Source organism: Podarcis cretensis, assembly GCF_951804945.1.
Source record: "Podarcis cretensis genome assembly, chromosome: 15".
Classification (NCBI taxonomy): domain Eukaryota; kingdom Metazoa; phylum Chordata; class Lepidosauria; order Squamata; family Lacertidae; genus Podarcis; species Podarcis cretensis.
In genome coordinates, this window is record NC_137185.1 from 26,898,563 (window position 1) to 26,914,797 (window position 16,235).

Below are 16,235 nucleotides of genomic sequence, written 5' to 3' on the forward strand. Positions count from 1 at the left end.
CGTGAGGCTCTTCGTATAGTGGTTTTTTCGTCTTGTGAAGCAAGCCCATTGACAGCTTAGCGGATTAGCGCTATTAGCGGTTTAGCGGCTTTTAGCGGATCAGCTGATAAGCGGCTTAGGGCTTAGGAAAAGGGGGGGGGAGGGAAAACCCCTGCAGGAACTCGCAAGACATTTTCGTCTTGCGAAGCAAGCCCATAGGAAATTCGTTTTGCGAAGCACCTCCAAAACGGAAAACCCTTTCGTCTAGCGGGTTTTCCGTCTTGCGAGGCATTCGTCTTGTGTGGCACCACTGTATTATATTTGAGCCTTTGCATGACATAAAACCCACTTCTAGCAGAATCTAATGGGAGTTTAGTGCTCCCTTCTGTGGTAATGGGTTCCAAAACAATCTGTTTGCAACCCCATTGACCCAGAATATTATGGAAGTAAAGTTACAAAATTTAGGGTGTTATACCGCCATACAGTCATTTCCTGCCATTTTCACGGGGGAAACATAGTGAAACAGAAGCATGTATGTGTGGAAAGTGTGGGGGAGCAGCGACACAGTCTAATAACATTTGCTGTTATGTTATACCGTGCCCACTGGTGTGAATGGAATTTATTGTGGGATGACAGTATATCGATCAAAAAGCCGTAGTTCCATAATGCAACAGGTACTGCTGTGTGAAAGGAACATCTGAAAATGGGACAGAAGCAGTAGCATTAGAATCAGAAAAATGAACACAATATTCCCCACATCTGAACACTTCCCAAGTGTTTGGGTCATTTCTTCCTGACCCTAAATGGATGAGCTTCAAGGCTTCTTAACCAGGGCAAGTTGCAATAGACTATTCCTAGAGTCTGCCTACCTCCAAGTAGACCCCCCATGGCATCACCAATGTAGCCACAAGCAGGTCTGCCACGGCGAGGCTGACAATCAGGTAGTTGGTGGTCGTCTGAAGAGCCTTCTCCCTCGACACAGCCATGCACACCAGCACATTTCCAAAGACGATGACGAAGATGAGGAGAGTGAGGAGCATGGCATAGAAATTATACTGAGGGGGCTCCTGTCCTGGGCTGGACCCATTGAGGGTTTGGTTATCGTAGCTGTCATCATACGAGGACATGTTCTGGAAATCCATGAGGAAGAAGCAGCTGGTTTGGGGATCTGCCTCACCACAAAAGGGGAAGACAAAAGAGTTGGTCATTAACTGGTAACCAGCAGTGAGGAACATTTAGTCACAGATCTTAAGGCCACCATATTTGAACAACAATGTTTCAGAGAGAGGTTCCAGCATGAAACTGATGCTGAACTGAAATTTAATAAGATGCAGGCAGAAGCCAACATAAACTGGGGGGTGGTTGTCTCACTACAAACAAACAATTGCCCTACTTTAGGTGTTTATCATTTTCAATCATGCTATGCCAATTTATCACCAATGGCTGGTTGGGAATGGGTTGCCCATTCTAACTGGATCTTATATTCATTTCTGCTCTGCAAAGCAATGGGAGATTCCTGCTACTGTCGGTACACTGCACAGTCTTTTGATCTCACTTTGCCATGCCTCCCTTCCCTTTGTACATAACTCTGCCTAGGACACCTAATATGATTTTATCCATTCATTCTCAGGATTTTTAGAACCTTCCTGTCTGATGATACGTTGACACCTTGCAATAAGTCTGCATAGAAAGCTTAAAACAGCAACACTGCGACAGAAAATAAAAATAAAAAATCTGTATTTAACAAAGTAGAATAGGGCTTGCAAAAATCGCCCTCCTTGAAAAGATCTCTTATAAACTGAGTGTATTTTAAGGGCTAAGCTCAAATGACCCATTTTCTTTATTTTTTTTGCTATACAAGGTGATTTTTATTTATCGGATGGATATTGTGGCACACAGTTGCCCAGCATTACAAGTCTGTGCAAACACCTGGCTCATCTAAGACTTTATAGAGCTTTTATTGTCAATAACGATGGAGCTTACAGGTGGAGACTACTTTCATTTTTACCTATCTTTGATATTTGTAAAGAGAATCCTTGTATGAGTCAATACTTTATTATTCCTTTGGAGATGTGCTGTACCTCCTGTCCTTCCAGACTCCGAGGCTTTGTGGTTTACATTTTGATTCTTTGCTTTCTTTCATTTTGTTATATTTGCACTTCTTATCAAATCAATAAAAATATTTTTTTAAAAAAATAAAAATAAATTCCAGGAATTTAAGAACAGCCTTCTACATCAGCTCAATGGCACATCCAGTCCAACATCCTGTTCTCACAGTGCCCAACTACATGCCCCAATGAGAACAACAATTCTTTGCACTTGTGTTCTCTAGCAACTGGGTATATTGAGGGTGTGCTGGGGGAGAAACAGTGGAACACTTAGATTTAGAGGGAACAACTCCTTCCCCAGCTCCTTGACACACACACAGACCCAGGAGAAATTTGTCAACTCAGGAGCTGGTACAATTCAATACCTTTTCGATATCCATTCCACTATTCCTAATAACAGCAGTGGATCTTGTCGTCTCAAATTTCAATGGCTCAATGGATATAAAATTTACAGCATGTTATAGTTTAAGAGAAAATTATATGAAAATGATATATCGTTGATATCTAACACCAAGTAAACTGACAAAAATGTATGAATCTAAATCAAACAAGTGTTGGAAATGTAAAGAGAAAGAAGGTTGTTTTTATCATATTTTATCATATTTTATCATATTTATCATTCTGGTCAGGTTAAAGCTTACTGGGAAATGATATACAACGAATTGAAAAGGATGTTCAAAATAACGTTTGTAAAAAAACAACAGAAGCTTTTCTTTTGGGTATTATAGGGATCAAACTACCTACATTGCTACTAAGAATGCTACTTGCCCGAAAATGGAAAGAAACAGGTCCCAGCAAAAGAAGAATGGATACAAAAACTTACGGAATATGCAGAAATGGTGAAACTTACCAGAAGAGTAAGAAATCAAGACATTTTTTTTAAATTAAAGAATAGATATTGTTTATTGAATATTTAAAGATAAATTGCAAACAGGTAAGAACATTGGCAGGATTATTGTAATAACCCGCAGTTTCATAAGAGTTTATATTTAAAGCAGACAATTAAACGAGCAAATTAAATGAATTTGGATATGCAGAAGATATTTAAAAATAAATTTAAGGAACCGCAGAAAGAGGGGGAAGGAAGTCAAACTTTGAAATGTTAAAATGATAGTAAAGTTAATGGAATGTATACATTTGAAAAGTACAAATAAAAACTTTTTATTAAAAAAATTCAACATCCATTCTACATCATAGTTGCTGTGCCCTCTGCAGCACCCCTGAGGCTTCAAGGCCAGTACAACCAAACTAGTTGTGCTCCCCTAAATCTGCCTTTGAGGTTAGTTTGACACCTGAGATAAAGGGACTTGTAGAACTTTAAACTTTGCATATTGCTCAGTATGCGCAGGGGGGAGGGAACGCCCCTCCAAATGATCCATCTATAGCTTATTCAAGTTTCACTTCTTGAACTGAAAGGCTGGCTGGTCTGAGATGTTTAGTATTCCTTCCTAGCGGCCTCCCCTTGACTCAATGGCCTCCCCTTGACTTATCTCGGTGGGAGATAAAACAAGAAGGTTAACCATATTAATTGAAGAGGAAGTTGGATACAAGACTATAATCCCTCTCTATATTGCACTTGATGAGCTAAGCCATCTTCTTGGCCAAGTATACAATGCTTTAAAGCTCCTTCCTTGCTGTTCCTTTCCCCTCCCCTCTGAGATGTCCTTTCAGCAAATTATAGTCTACTCTTGGTGAAATTTTCTTCCACCTGTGGGCTGGAGAGAAGCAAGGTAGGGCATCCCCTTGGGAGGCAAAACCCCTAACGCACTTCTCCTGGTTTTGTGAACTTCTGTCAGATAACTTCACACAGAGAGTTAAAAAAACTACTGGGGTATTGGGTCCTGGAATTGTTCCCAAAGGTGGAGAACCTGTATTTCTGACCAGCATGAGTCTCCCAGACCCAACTCCACACCCTCTGTGCATGCTCTTGCATGGCTGAAGCATGTCCTTGAATTATTTTTTATTTTGCCTGGATGGAAAGATGGCGAGGGAGTTGTAGAAACCCCTGGCTTTGTAAGCCTGAAATGTAGCCCACTGAACAAATCCATTGCTTCCCCAACTTTTGCCTCTGGCCTCCTCACTTTCATGTCTGGTCTCACTCACTATCAGTGGCATGCAATTCTCAGAAGGTTGTCCACAAGGGAGTGCTGCCCTTGGGCTAGAGAAAACTATAGGGGGCGGAGGGAAGAGCTATATGAAAAGGCACACATCTTGAGTGTTAGGGTTTATCCATACGTCCTCTTGTCCTGCTGCTTCCCCCTAGGAAAAACCTCTCTTCAGTGCTCAGTCAGAGCAAACAGCAATTTGGGTTTTCGTCGGGTTGACGTTTGCTCTGATTTAGAGCTAAAGAGCAGGTTTTCCCTGGGAAAGGAATGGGGACCTGGAATTTCTGAGTATGGGATGTTCTTGACTGAGGAACCACAGTGGTCACAGAATGAATCTCAATGCTCGGCAGCTTAAGGGAGGGATTTGTCTACCAGCCTCTTCCCAGCACTGAAGAAGAAGAAGAAGAAAAAGAAGAAGAAGAAGAGGAGGAGGAGGACGACTACGACTTTGGATTTTATATCCTGCTTTATCACTACCCTAAGGAGTCTCAAAGCAGCTAACAATCTCCTTTTCCCTTTCTCCCCCACAACAAACACTCTGTGAGGTGAGTGGGGCTGAGAGACTTCAGAGAAGTGTGACTAGCCCAAGTTCACCCACCAGCTGCATGTGGAGGAGCAGAGACGCGAACCCATTTCCCCAGATTACGAGTCTACCACTCTTAACCACTACACTACCCTGGCTCTCGTACAGGGGTAGGAAATTGGATCTGGTTGGTGGGACAGATCATGGACCTCCCCCATGGACCACTCACATCTCAACTCAGACCCACAAATGCACAGCCCACAAAGTACCTTTCAAAGAGCTCTGCAAGACCTGACAAGCAGCTAATGGATGGAGCTTGTGAAGCAAGCCTCTTTTGGCTGAGCCAGGTCATGTCAGGTGGGAGAGGGTTGGCCCAAATGGCCCCATGGGCCAAATGAGGGAGGCTTGGTGGTTTCCCCATAAAACTAGTTGTTGAGTAGGGTTTGAAGATGGAGGTAACAGAAATCTTAATTGATTTCTCAAAAGCCTTGAGTGTACCTTCCTGGTTCTGCATTACAAGGGCACGCTTCTTGAGAGGAGAATTGCCAACAGGCATGTCTCTTAGGAAGACTCTAAGAATGCCAAACATATGATTAAATGGGCAGAAGATGTAGGTCACAACATTGGGAGGGGGCGAGGAAGGAAAAATTGGGGGGGAAACAAGGATGATATGTTTTTGGATAATATGTCTTGTTACAATTTTGAATAAAAAATAAAAAAGAATGCCAAACATGCTTGTCATAGGTGAAGCCTGTCACGACCTTTCAGCCTTGGTTTTCTACCTGTAAAATGGGAAGAATAGCAACATGCTTTCATGCCTGGATTAAAGCAACTGGAAGCCCTGAGCTAGGAGACCTTAGGAGGCCCAAACCTAATAGTATCTGATAATGAGAAGCAAAACTTTATTCTCTTCTTTATATACTCAATGAAAGTAGAACATTGCTGAAATTTTAGCACTGATAAAAGGATTATAAATTTCTAAACAATCTTTTATAAGTTTACAAAAGTTTGGAATTAATGAAGATATTCACATGGAATATTTGTAGGGGAATCATAGCAAGTAGGGGAAATTTACACTGTATACAAAGTCAGAACAGATTCTTTTGAGCTCTTTTCAATGCAAACTTATCAATTATATTAATATAATCAGTAAGAGAATGCTTAGATCAGACAACCAATCTTGGAGCATTGTTGACCGTAGATCATTCTTTATCCTTTTTAGTCTAGAAAATGATCTTTTGCCAGTACAGTTTGTAACCATTAAACACAGGAACAATCTGAACATCATTTCCCCATTTGAAAAAGCTGTCTGAATTTTCTCCTAGAATATGGCTGAATTTGTCTTTTTCAGGGTGAGCTTGTTTTATGTACAGATGGAGATGGAAGAGTTCATTGACTAGACTAAGGTTAACATCCTTTGGACACTCAAGAACTCAATGCCATTGTGAATCTGTTCCTTGGTTGCTCGCAGATTCACCAAAAATGAAAAAATTCCCAGCTATACTCCCATACACTGTTGCTCTTCTGTTTAGATTGGTTTTGAGAACATCCATGATAGTTAATTGACCAACATGGGAAACATCAGTGGTTGAGTTCACTGATAAACTAAAATAACCTGCTTTTTGGATGTGCTCAATATGGCTGCCATTCTGATGGACCTTTCTTAATGCAGAATATTTCCTTGTTATTCAGTGTGGTCCATAAGCCTACATCATTATTGTCTCTGAAATCACTAGTAGCATGAACAGCTGGTCTTTGTGTGTGTGCAATGCTGAGTTTCCACTAGATAATTTACTTTGTTTTCCAATTCTTTAAGGCAGCAAAGAGCTTGAATTGCTTCTTTTGGTGCCACCATCCCCTAGCATGTTCCTTTAGTGCCTTTTGTTAATTCTTTGGTTAGCCATTTCATTGTCACTTTCTTCAGAAATCTCTGTACTTGTACTGGTATTTACTCACAAAAGTTCTTGAAGTTCTTGAGAGGCTGTGTTCTGTATATTAACTGGTTCTTCATTCTGTTCAGACTGCTCAGTATAATCTACTTGATTGTCTTATGCTTGTAAACAAGAACATTCTGCATCTTAGGGATTATGTAAGGCTGTTTCTGTCCGCTGTACAAAGCCATATGACATGATTGACTTTAAAGGTTTGTGTATTTCCTTCTGTTCTTTTTGTCTCTTGTTTACTAGCACCGCTTTCATATTGCTTACTCATTATCATTTCCACAACAAGTCAAAATTAAATATGGTTGTGATTCCCAATGATATAAAAGAATCCTCACTTGTTCTCAAAATGATAAGACAGTGATATGAACACTTGCATTGCTTCATAGCTGACTTTATAATTTGATTCTGAATAAAACCTCCATGCATTTTGCTAAACTGTTAGTATGCACTTGTGGGACTGTTAAACAGTCATAGATTCACATGCCACATGTGTATTGCTAATAACCAACTGGGTCTAGATCAGGGATGTCATCTCCCAGGGACCAAGCCCATTTTTGGGGGAACCCAATATTGTGGAGGGAGTCAGCCCCCCCCCCCCATGTTCTGGTGGTAGTGGCAACAGGAGGAGGAGAAGCTGCCGCCATGTTTGGCTACACCCCGGCTCCTCTGACATCCTGACGTCACACACCGTGTGACACTGACACCCTCATTCTCCTTCAGAAGTTGGCACCTCTGGGCTAGAGAGTAAAATCTGCCTGGTGTTTGAAAAAGAAAAATTGGCAAGATGCCAAGGCCCCCTTAGATTATGAGGCCCTTAGATTATATGTAAAACCAACATGCCTTATTGAGCAGTCATGGGGGGGGGGGGGGAAGAGGGGCAGAATGCACATTAAAAATTGAAGTGCCGCTCCATAAGTTTAAATTGCTCTGTAAATGGTGGTATTTATGGTACAGTTTATGGTTTGCTGTTTAATTAAAATATGGCTCCCGACAGTTCCGAACACACTTTGGCAGGGGTGGAAGAGTATTAATTATTTTCCCCTAGAGATCTGTTTTAGTTATGCAATGAAAATGCTGCCAAAGTGGTCGTCTCTCCCCCCCCCCCCCCCCGTCCCCGTCCCCGGCAGCTTCAAAAGCTTCTGTAACTGCATCACTTTTTTTTTGCCATTTCTGTTTGATTATGCCTTTATCTAGGTCGGCTCAAGGAAAGATTAAACACTGATTAGAACACTTCAGTAAACAAAATGATTTTGCAAAGGTTTATGCTAATTGGATATGGCTATGGTGCTCATTGTCGAAGGCTGCATATAATTGTACAACATAATTGAAAAAGGCACGTTTTTCAAAACACTGCGCTGCAGAAAAGCACATAATGACAAGAGACTGGAGATTTACAATTCCATGGCTTTTGATGGAGGATTTTGAGAAACATTTGAGAAACGTTATCCTCTCTTTGATTGAGTGTGCAGCCATGGCGAAAAAGGCAAATTCCATGCTAAGGGTTATTAGGGGAGTGATGGGAAATCTAAGTGCCAATATCGTAATGCCCTTTTGCAAATCTCTGGTTCAGCCACACTTGGAATACTTTCAAAGAGGATATTGAAGAACTTGGAAAAGGTGCAGAAAAGGTCAACTGAAATAAACAGGAGGGAGTGCTGTGCCTTTTATAGAGGGGGAAGCAGACGAAACCCCAATAACGTCGCATTAGTAAGGGAGGCTCAGTAAAAAATATGGCTGTTTGTACTTTCAGCCTGCAGTTTCGGTTTGCGATAAGAAAGAGAGCCACTTCAAAAAGAGTCCCAAAATTGTAGTTAAATGGAAAGGCAAGAATCTGCCTTCACATATAGGCAATGGTTTAGTGGTCCAGGCTCATGGGAGTGGGATGGGGGTAAAGACCCATTACTAAAGCCAATGCAATTCTGGGCTGCATCAATAGGAGTATAGCATCTAGATCAAGGGAAGTAATAGTGCCACTGTATTCTGCTCTGGTCAGACCTCACCTGGAGTACTGTGTCCAGTTCTGGGCACCACAGTTCAAGAAGGACACGGACAAACTGGAACGTGTCCAGAGGAGGGCAACCAAAATGGTCAAAGGCCTGGAAACGATGCCTTATGAGGAACGGCTAAGGGAGCTGGGCATGTTTAGCCTGGAGAAGAGGAGGTTAAGGGGTGATATGATAGCCATGTTCAAATATATAAAAGGATGTCACATAGAGGAGGGAGAAAGGTTGTTTTCTGCTGCTCCAGAGAAGCGGACACGGAGCAATGGATCCAAACTACAAGAAAGAAGATTCCACCTAAACATTAGGAAGAACTTCCTGACAGTAAGAGCTGTTCGACAGTGGAATTTGCTGCCAAGGAGTGTGGTGGAGTCTCCTTCTTTGGAGGTCTTTAAGCAGAGGCTTGACAACCATATGTCAGGAGTGCTCTAATGGTGTTTCCTGCTTGGCAGGGGGTTGGACTCCATGGCCCTTGTGGTCTCTTCCAACTCTATGATTCTATGATTCTATGATTCTATGATTCTATGATTCTATGATTCTATTTCTGCAGCAGGGTGCCTGCAAGGTCACTGTCTCCAGCATCCTAGAGTTACCTAATCGCCATGAAAGAGGAACTTTTTAGCCACTGTATGTTCTGAAGCTAAGCATTTGGGAACACGGAAAAGAAATGGGGCTTCAGTTTCAAGGGAACGGTGCACAAATTTTGCTACCTACAATGGAGCTTCAAGGGAAACACACCTTAAGTCATCCAGAAAGAAGATATTGGAGCTTTCCAAATCATTTGCCCATGTACATGTACAGAAAATATGAGATATAGGTGAACAGCAACACATGGAGATCTGCATTGATGGTTGCAATGCATACCTGAATACTATTGTATAATTTTAAGATTATTGTGTAAATTTGTTGTTGTTAAAATTTGTATACCACCATGTAAGGTAAAGGACCCCTGGATGGTTAAGTCCAGTCAAAGGCGACTATGGGGTTGCGGCACTCATCTCGCTTTCAGGCAGAGGGAGCCGGCATTTGTCCACAGACAACTTTCCGGGTCATGTGGCCAGCATGACTAAACTGCTTCTGGCACAAAGGAACACTGTGATGGAAAGCAGAGTGCACAGAAATACTGTTTATCTTCCTGCCACAGCAGTACCTATTTATCTACTTGCACTGGTGTGCTTTCAAACTGGTAGGTTGGCAGGAGCAATGGGAGCTCACCCCGTCTCAGGGATTCAAACTGCTGACCTTCTGATCAGCAAGCTCAAGAGCTCGGTGGTTTAGACCACAGCACCACCCATGCCCCACCGCCCTGTACCCACAGGTCTCAGGGTGGTTAACAGGAAGGTTGTTTAGAAGGTTGTATAATCTAAGAAAGGGTGAGGCTATGACATATATGAAGGGACCTTTCACATCTGAATTTGCCACCACATTTACTGGGTGAAATGAAGTATGGTAAGTATTTACCATGAACAAGATATGCTACTCAGCTTTGAGTTTGTTATTTTTTAAAAAGGTGATTTCTCCGGAATAATTGGATTTGCGAAGGATAATGCACTAAAAGACAAGTTGTGCCAACCACATCTGCTTTAGATGCAGTTTAAGATTATTGATGAATGACAGCACTCTGGGAATACCAGACACAATGTTGACTGATTAGCTATTTTATGCAATTTGCACCCATCACTATTTACGGTGAAGTGGTGGCAGGTGGGGGAAAGGAGAGGGAACACTGCAAATAAAGAGGCAACAATGGGGCAAGGCTGGAAGTGAAAGTGGGGAAAGGAAGAAGATAACTCAAGTGACATAAAAGGTGTCAACAGTTTGGCCGAGCTGGATCAGCACAGGGTTAAGGCATGTGTGCTGAAATAGTCATATGGTTCTTCGAGTAAGCCAGTAGGCTCAGGCAACAGAAGCTGGGGAGAAAGGAACACTGTCCTCTAATCTAGCATGCTATCCTCTGTTGCAGTGGAGGACCACCACCAATGTTCAGGGAAGATCCAGCAGCCAGTCTGGTTGGCTTCTGTACATGGAGCCGGGGGCACTGTAATTTGGACATGTGGCAGAACTATCACAAAAACCCTTCATTAGGCACCGACTTATTCATCCTTGGATCTCCTCAACTCATTTTCCAAAGACACCATTTTGGCTGTGCTTGCTAGCCCAGTTTTCCACCACAGTTCTGCTGCATCTGCACCCAGGAATCAGATCTCTGTTCAGTATAATTAATTTAATTGATACAGAAAAGGGAAATGTATGTGTATTTCATGAAGGTTTAAAATGGAAAAATGGCTGGATGCGTATTGCTAATGTTGGGGTTTTTCCACAGTAGTTTTCTAAGTGGGCTCTGATAATCAACTCTCTCTTGTTTTCTGCTAGCTAACATGTGAGTGTTGTAACCTTAGATCAGCTGACCAAGGTCTTGAGTTGCAAATTCGCCATCTTGAAAGGCTGGTGGCTGTTAGCCTTTCTCTGAATGCAATAAACAGATGTGATAAATGGCTCTCTCAAAGCTGCATAGCCTTAAAGCAGGCTAAGGCAGGCTGGAATGGGGGAGAGAAACACCGTTTTTGATTTTTGGAGTTACCTTTTATTTCTAAGATGCTGAGCCTGTGCTGGACAGCACAAGACATTGCATAACTGTTTTGGATGTATCATTTGAGGCTTCTGTTTTGTTTTGAAGAGTTCTGCCAGTAAAACTTCAAATACAGTGGTACCTTGGGTTAAATACTTAATTCGTTCAGGAGGTCCGTTCTTAACCTGAAACTGTTCTTAACCTGAAGCACCACTTTAGCTAATGGGGCCTCCTGCTGCCGCCGCACCGCCAGAGCATGATTTCTGTTCTCATCCTGAAGCAAAGTTCTTAACCCGAGGTAATATTTCTGGATTAGTGGAGTCTGTAACCTGAAGCGTATGTAACCCGAGGTGCCACTGTAATACTTTTTTGGGTCTGGACAACAATTCCTTTCAAAAGGACTCAGTTCTTATGCTTCTAGTACACAATATTAACATCTGCAATAATCTCCACCCAGTTTAAAGTGCTCTCCCCAGTTCTGATTCAAACTGTGGTGCACAAGTGGCTAATTAGACAGCTTAATTAACCAACAACTTCATGTGTACCATTAAAAGAAGGTTTTAAAAAGAAGAAGAAAAACACTTTCTCCTAACTGTGATTTCCTCCAACTGATTACTGTTGACACAGTTTGATTGATCTGAGCCGCCCTTCTCAACCTGATGCAGTGTGTGTGGGGGATCTGGGGTTCTTCAGCAAGGCAAATCCAGAAGAAACCAATTCTGAAAGCCTCTCCAAGCTGAGCCCCCGGAGCTGCCAAGTCTCACCCTGTGATTTTCTGTTTCCCAGTAATGAATGACTTCTTGGCTCTGGTGGCTCTACAGCTGAGTACTCAGCAGGCAAACATGAAAAAGATGTATTTCATTTGAACTAGCCACCCTCTCCCCATTCCATCATGGATTTAGCATTACTCTGAGCACTTTTCGGTTTTTGGAACATATCAGCAGCCCTGCAGGATAAAATCAAAGTCTCATCTTCTCAACAGCACCCTCTCCTTTCCCCTGTGACCAACCAGATGTCTCTGGAAAGCCTACAAGGGGGTGGGTCTCAATGTAGTACCCCCCTCCCACTAGTGGTACCCAGCAACTAGTATCCAGAGGCATGTTGGGTGGATGTGTTGGACATTTACTGATGGAAGAAGATATATGGCTACTGTTGTGCTGAGAAATGAAAACCTGAGACCCTTCCACACCTTTCCTCTTTTTGCCCTCTTCAAGAGAGTTTGCAAATGAGCTCACTCTGAAATATAGATGGACGGATGGGAAGATAATCTTGCATTTCACAGAGTGGTAGGAAGTTTAAGTGGCATCCTTTGTACAAAGCAAGTTCTCTCCTGAATAGTTGGTGTTTTTCAAAGATACAAGTTCAGAGGAGTGGCAACCAGGTGGCCACTGGTAGCCTACAGAGTATCAGGGGCGCCGACTTATAAAAAATATTGGGGGGGCGGGGGCCGACTTATAAAAAATATTGGGGGGGGGCCAAGACCTCCAAATCGCTGCTGCTGGGGGAATGAAAGGGGCGAGCCCCGGGCTGCCCCGACCTTAAGTGAACCTGTGAGGGCCCGCCCTTTGCGGCAGCCGATTGGCTGCCGCCGTGGGCGGTGAATATTAATGAGCTAGGGGGAATCCCCGCTTCTCGCGGGGCTGACGTCAGCCCCGCGAGATTGTTGATGGGTCGAGAGCCCGCAACCCCACCCCCTCTCTAGATCAGGAGTGGCTTTGTTTTTCTTAAATTATTGGGGGGGGCAGAGCCCCCCCAAACGATTTTTTGAGGGGGCTGGGGCCCCCTCAGGCACCATGGAGTCGGCGCCTATGCAGAGTATTGACATTTCCCCATAATTACAGCCTGGAATACTGTCGCACCCCCTCCCCCCGCTACCAACTGCCCCCATCCCACAAGGCTCCTTCTGTGACTGCCAGTGTGGTGTAATGGTTAGAATACTGGACTAGGACCTGGGAGATCAGGGTTTGTTTGAATCCCCACTCAGACATGAAGCTCACTGGGTGACCTTGGGCCACTTACTGCCTCTTGGCCTAACCTACCTCACAGGCTTGTTGTGGGGAGAAAATGGGGAGGGCAGAACCATGTACACTAGTTGCAGCTCCTTGAGGGTGGGAGGTGGTATAAACATGTAAGAAATAAACACAGAGAGAGAGAGTGCCAGTGACCTGCAAAAACACCAGACTTCTTTCTCATTTGCTTGGCTGCATTGTAGCTCTTTTTCTCCCCTAAGCAGGTAAGAAGTGTTAAATAGGTAGTTACAACCAACCATCAATGTTCGTGGAATGAAGCATCTTTCAGCAGCCATTAAATTCTGGGGAAGAGGCACTTTGTATGACTATAATCGTTCTATTTCCCGGCAACCCTTTCAACTGGAACCAATAAGAAATGGCTATGCTTTGTGGTTTGCTGTGAAATTCTGCACTGTGCATGACACAAAGCACACAATGGCGCCTTCTGATGGATTGTTATGGATAGTTTTAAACTAGAAACGTTTCAGAGCAGCTTTAGGCATCTGAAAATCTCTGCCACACAATGTGCAATAAATTATTCCCTGTTTAACAAGTTTCACGCTGGGGAGAAGAAAACATATTTGATGACAAAGCGAGCAACAGGAACCATAAAATGACAAAAGAGTGGAAAGCAAAAGGGAACCTGCCGCTCGTGGTGTGAGATTTGTTTGTCCAAACACTTCAGCTGAATCATTCCAAATGACAAATTCACTTAGAGGGAAGAACGAATTTACCAATGAAGCAGGGAGACGGCCAACTGGTCTCACGAATGCAGAGTAATCATTCCACGAGAAGAAACCAGATTATAAATGCTTTGTAAACATGTTTTATTTTTTGGGTCACGCACATTCCCTTTCTAGAGGATTCATGTCCTGAGAAGACCACCACATTCCATTCCTCCTAAACAACTGTGCCATTAATATGTGCAGTACAACTGCCTCACCTCCATGGGAGATGGACACAATTTTGAATGGTAGAGGAAATGTTCAAAGCATTGCAACCCCCAAATGAAGAACTATGGGCTCTCAAGAAGTGCTAAATGGTACGAGGCACAGTTGTTTGGCCCTTACTCAAAGGATTTTTAAAGTGGGAAATGAAACACAGCCTTGCTGGAGGGGTGGGGTTGGGAATTGTGTTAGGAGTGACGGGAATAGCAAGGGAAAGGGGCTGATAATTAACTCATTCTCCATAGACTGTTTGGCCACTCAAGGCTTTTCCACACCTCAGTTTGCTGCACTGCTTCCCTCCAGAAAATCCTTGGTTTACTGCTGAATGGTTGTCTTGATAATTGAGAGTACCTCAGTTGGTAATTGTGTTTTCCATGGAACGGATCTCTGTTTGTTCTGATTTTGAGGAAGATGTTGAGAGGCTCCAGAGGTCTCTCCATCAAATGAAACTGACCACAAAGGATGGGAGGACAGGACATTCTCCCTGTGCTCAAAATCCTTGTTAGAAACAGTTTTCAACATGCCTGCTTTAGTGTTAAGTCATTCCATTGGCCTTTTCAAAATACTGCATAAGTAATAGATGGTGACACACAACCAGCTCCTTGAGGTTCTCTCAGTTATCAAGATAACCATTGACCTCTCCTTGAATTAATAAATTGTTCTGCTTTGCACATCTCTTTGGCAATTTAATCCCAGTTTGCAGAGGATCTTTTTCTATTGTCCAGGAATCATTTTTGTGATGACACTTCTCTGCAGCTCTCTCCATTTTCAGAAGCAGTATGCTAACAATCATAGCAGGTCTGAGAGATATTACAGCATTCAGATATTAGACTCCGACAAGGAAGATACTCAGAAGGGTTTCTAAGGATCAACCAGGAAACTGCCTTTTAGGGTAGTAAATTATGCATTCTCTAAATTGCTTTATATAACCTACAGTTAAAACACACACACACACACACACACACACACACACACTCAAAGGCAAGTAAGAATACACACCACTCTGCCATCTCTTAGTTACTTGAAGGTAAGAACAAGCAAGGGACAACCCCCCCCCCATAAGACCCTAATATTGTGTTCAGAGTTTTAGGTGGCATAATAAATATATCATCCTTATATGGGTTATAGAGGAAAGTAAATTCATTTTACTTTCCCCCCAAAAGCCCCTGGATCGAGTTGTCTGCAATTTGGCAGTCTTCATCCACTCTGGCTGGGCTCCTGTGGCTGCAAAGTTTATCCACTTCTGCCAAATGGCAAAAAAGTGATAGCTGTTTTTGTATTTTGAGAAAGTTCATTTTACACAGAGCAGATCAGGACAGAACAACAGATGAAAGCAGGCAGGGGGGCTCAGAATCAAATCAGATTTTTTTTAAAAAATGTGCAGGTATAAGGTGGCTCTTGGAGCTGGCACACACCTCTAGAAGTAAATATTTATCTACAAAACTTTATATTCAGTGTCATGTATAATTTGACCATCAACAGTTTATGAGAGTTCATATTTGATGCCCGTGAAAATCAAAGTAAACAAAAAGACTCCAAGTAGAATTTCCTAGTTAATGGACAAAGAAATCTGAAATTTTGACCACAGTGTCAACTAATGATTTAAGGAACAATATAAACCTACAACAAAACACATTGCCTACTCTCACCTTAAAACCTTACCTTTCCCTTTTGAGGAATGTTGGTGTGAGTTTTAGGATATGCCCTTACCTAGGATGGCCATGTGGCCTGTGTTACAGAGGATAGTCCTCTATTGAAGTGTCATGTGAAGGGTTTAAGTTCTTATCAACCTGGACATCATAATATACAGGGCACCTGGTCACAATCTTAAAATATAGTAACTCTTTCTAAATTTGCCTTTATCAATCTGTATTTGCTTATTCACATTTTAAGCCAATGTTTCTCCTCTTTTTTGGGTGCTGTGCAAGTAGACACCCTACCTTGACCAGACCTTAAAAGCAGCAAAACTCCAAGAGCAGGACTCAGCAATCCCACACAGACATTGGGGACTTTCAGTTTGCAAAACAACCGCAAGTCTCCTGCAAGGCCGGA

General features: G+C 42.7%; 1 protein-coding gene across 4 annotated transcripts in view; it reads right to left on the reverse strand.

The window, feature by feature from the left end:
• Window positions 1–16,235, reverse strand: part of DRD2 (dopamine receptor D2) — a 72,393-nt gene that overhangs the window by 12,593 nt on the left and 43,565 nt on the right. For all 4 annotated transcript variants that reach the window (XM_079954809.1, XM_079954811.1, XM_079954808.1 and 1 more), the window contains exon 2: window positions 849–1,147. In XM_079954809.1, coding sequence (XP_079810935.1) covers window positions 849–1,121 — 273 coding nt within the window. In that variant the 5' untranslated portion in view covers window positions 1,122–1,147. The remainder of the gene's footprint in view (window positions 1–848; window positions 1,148–16,235) is intronic.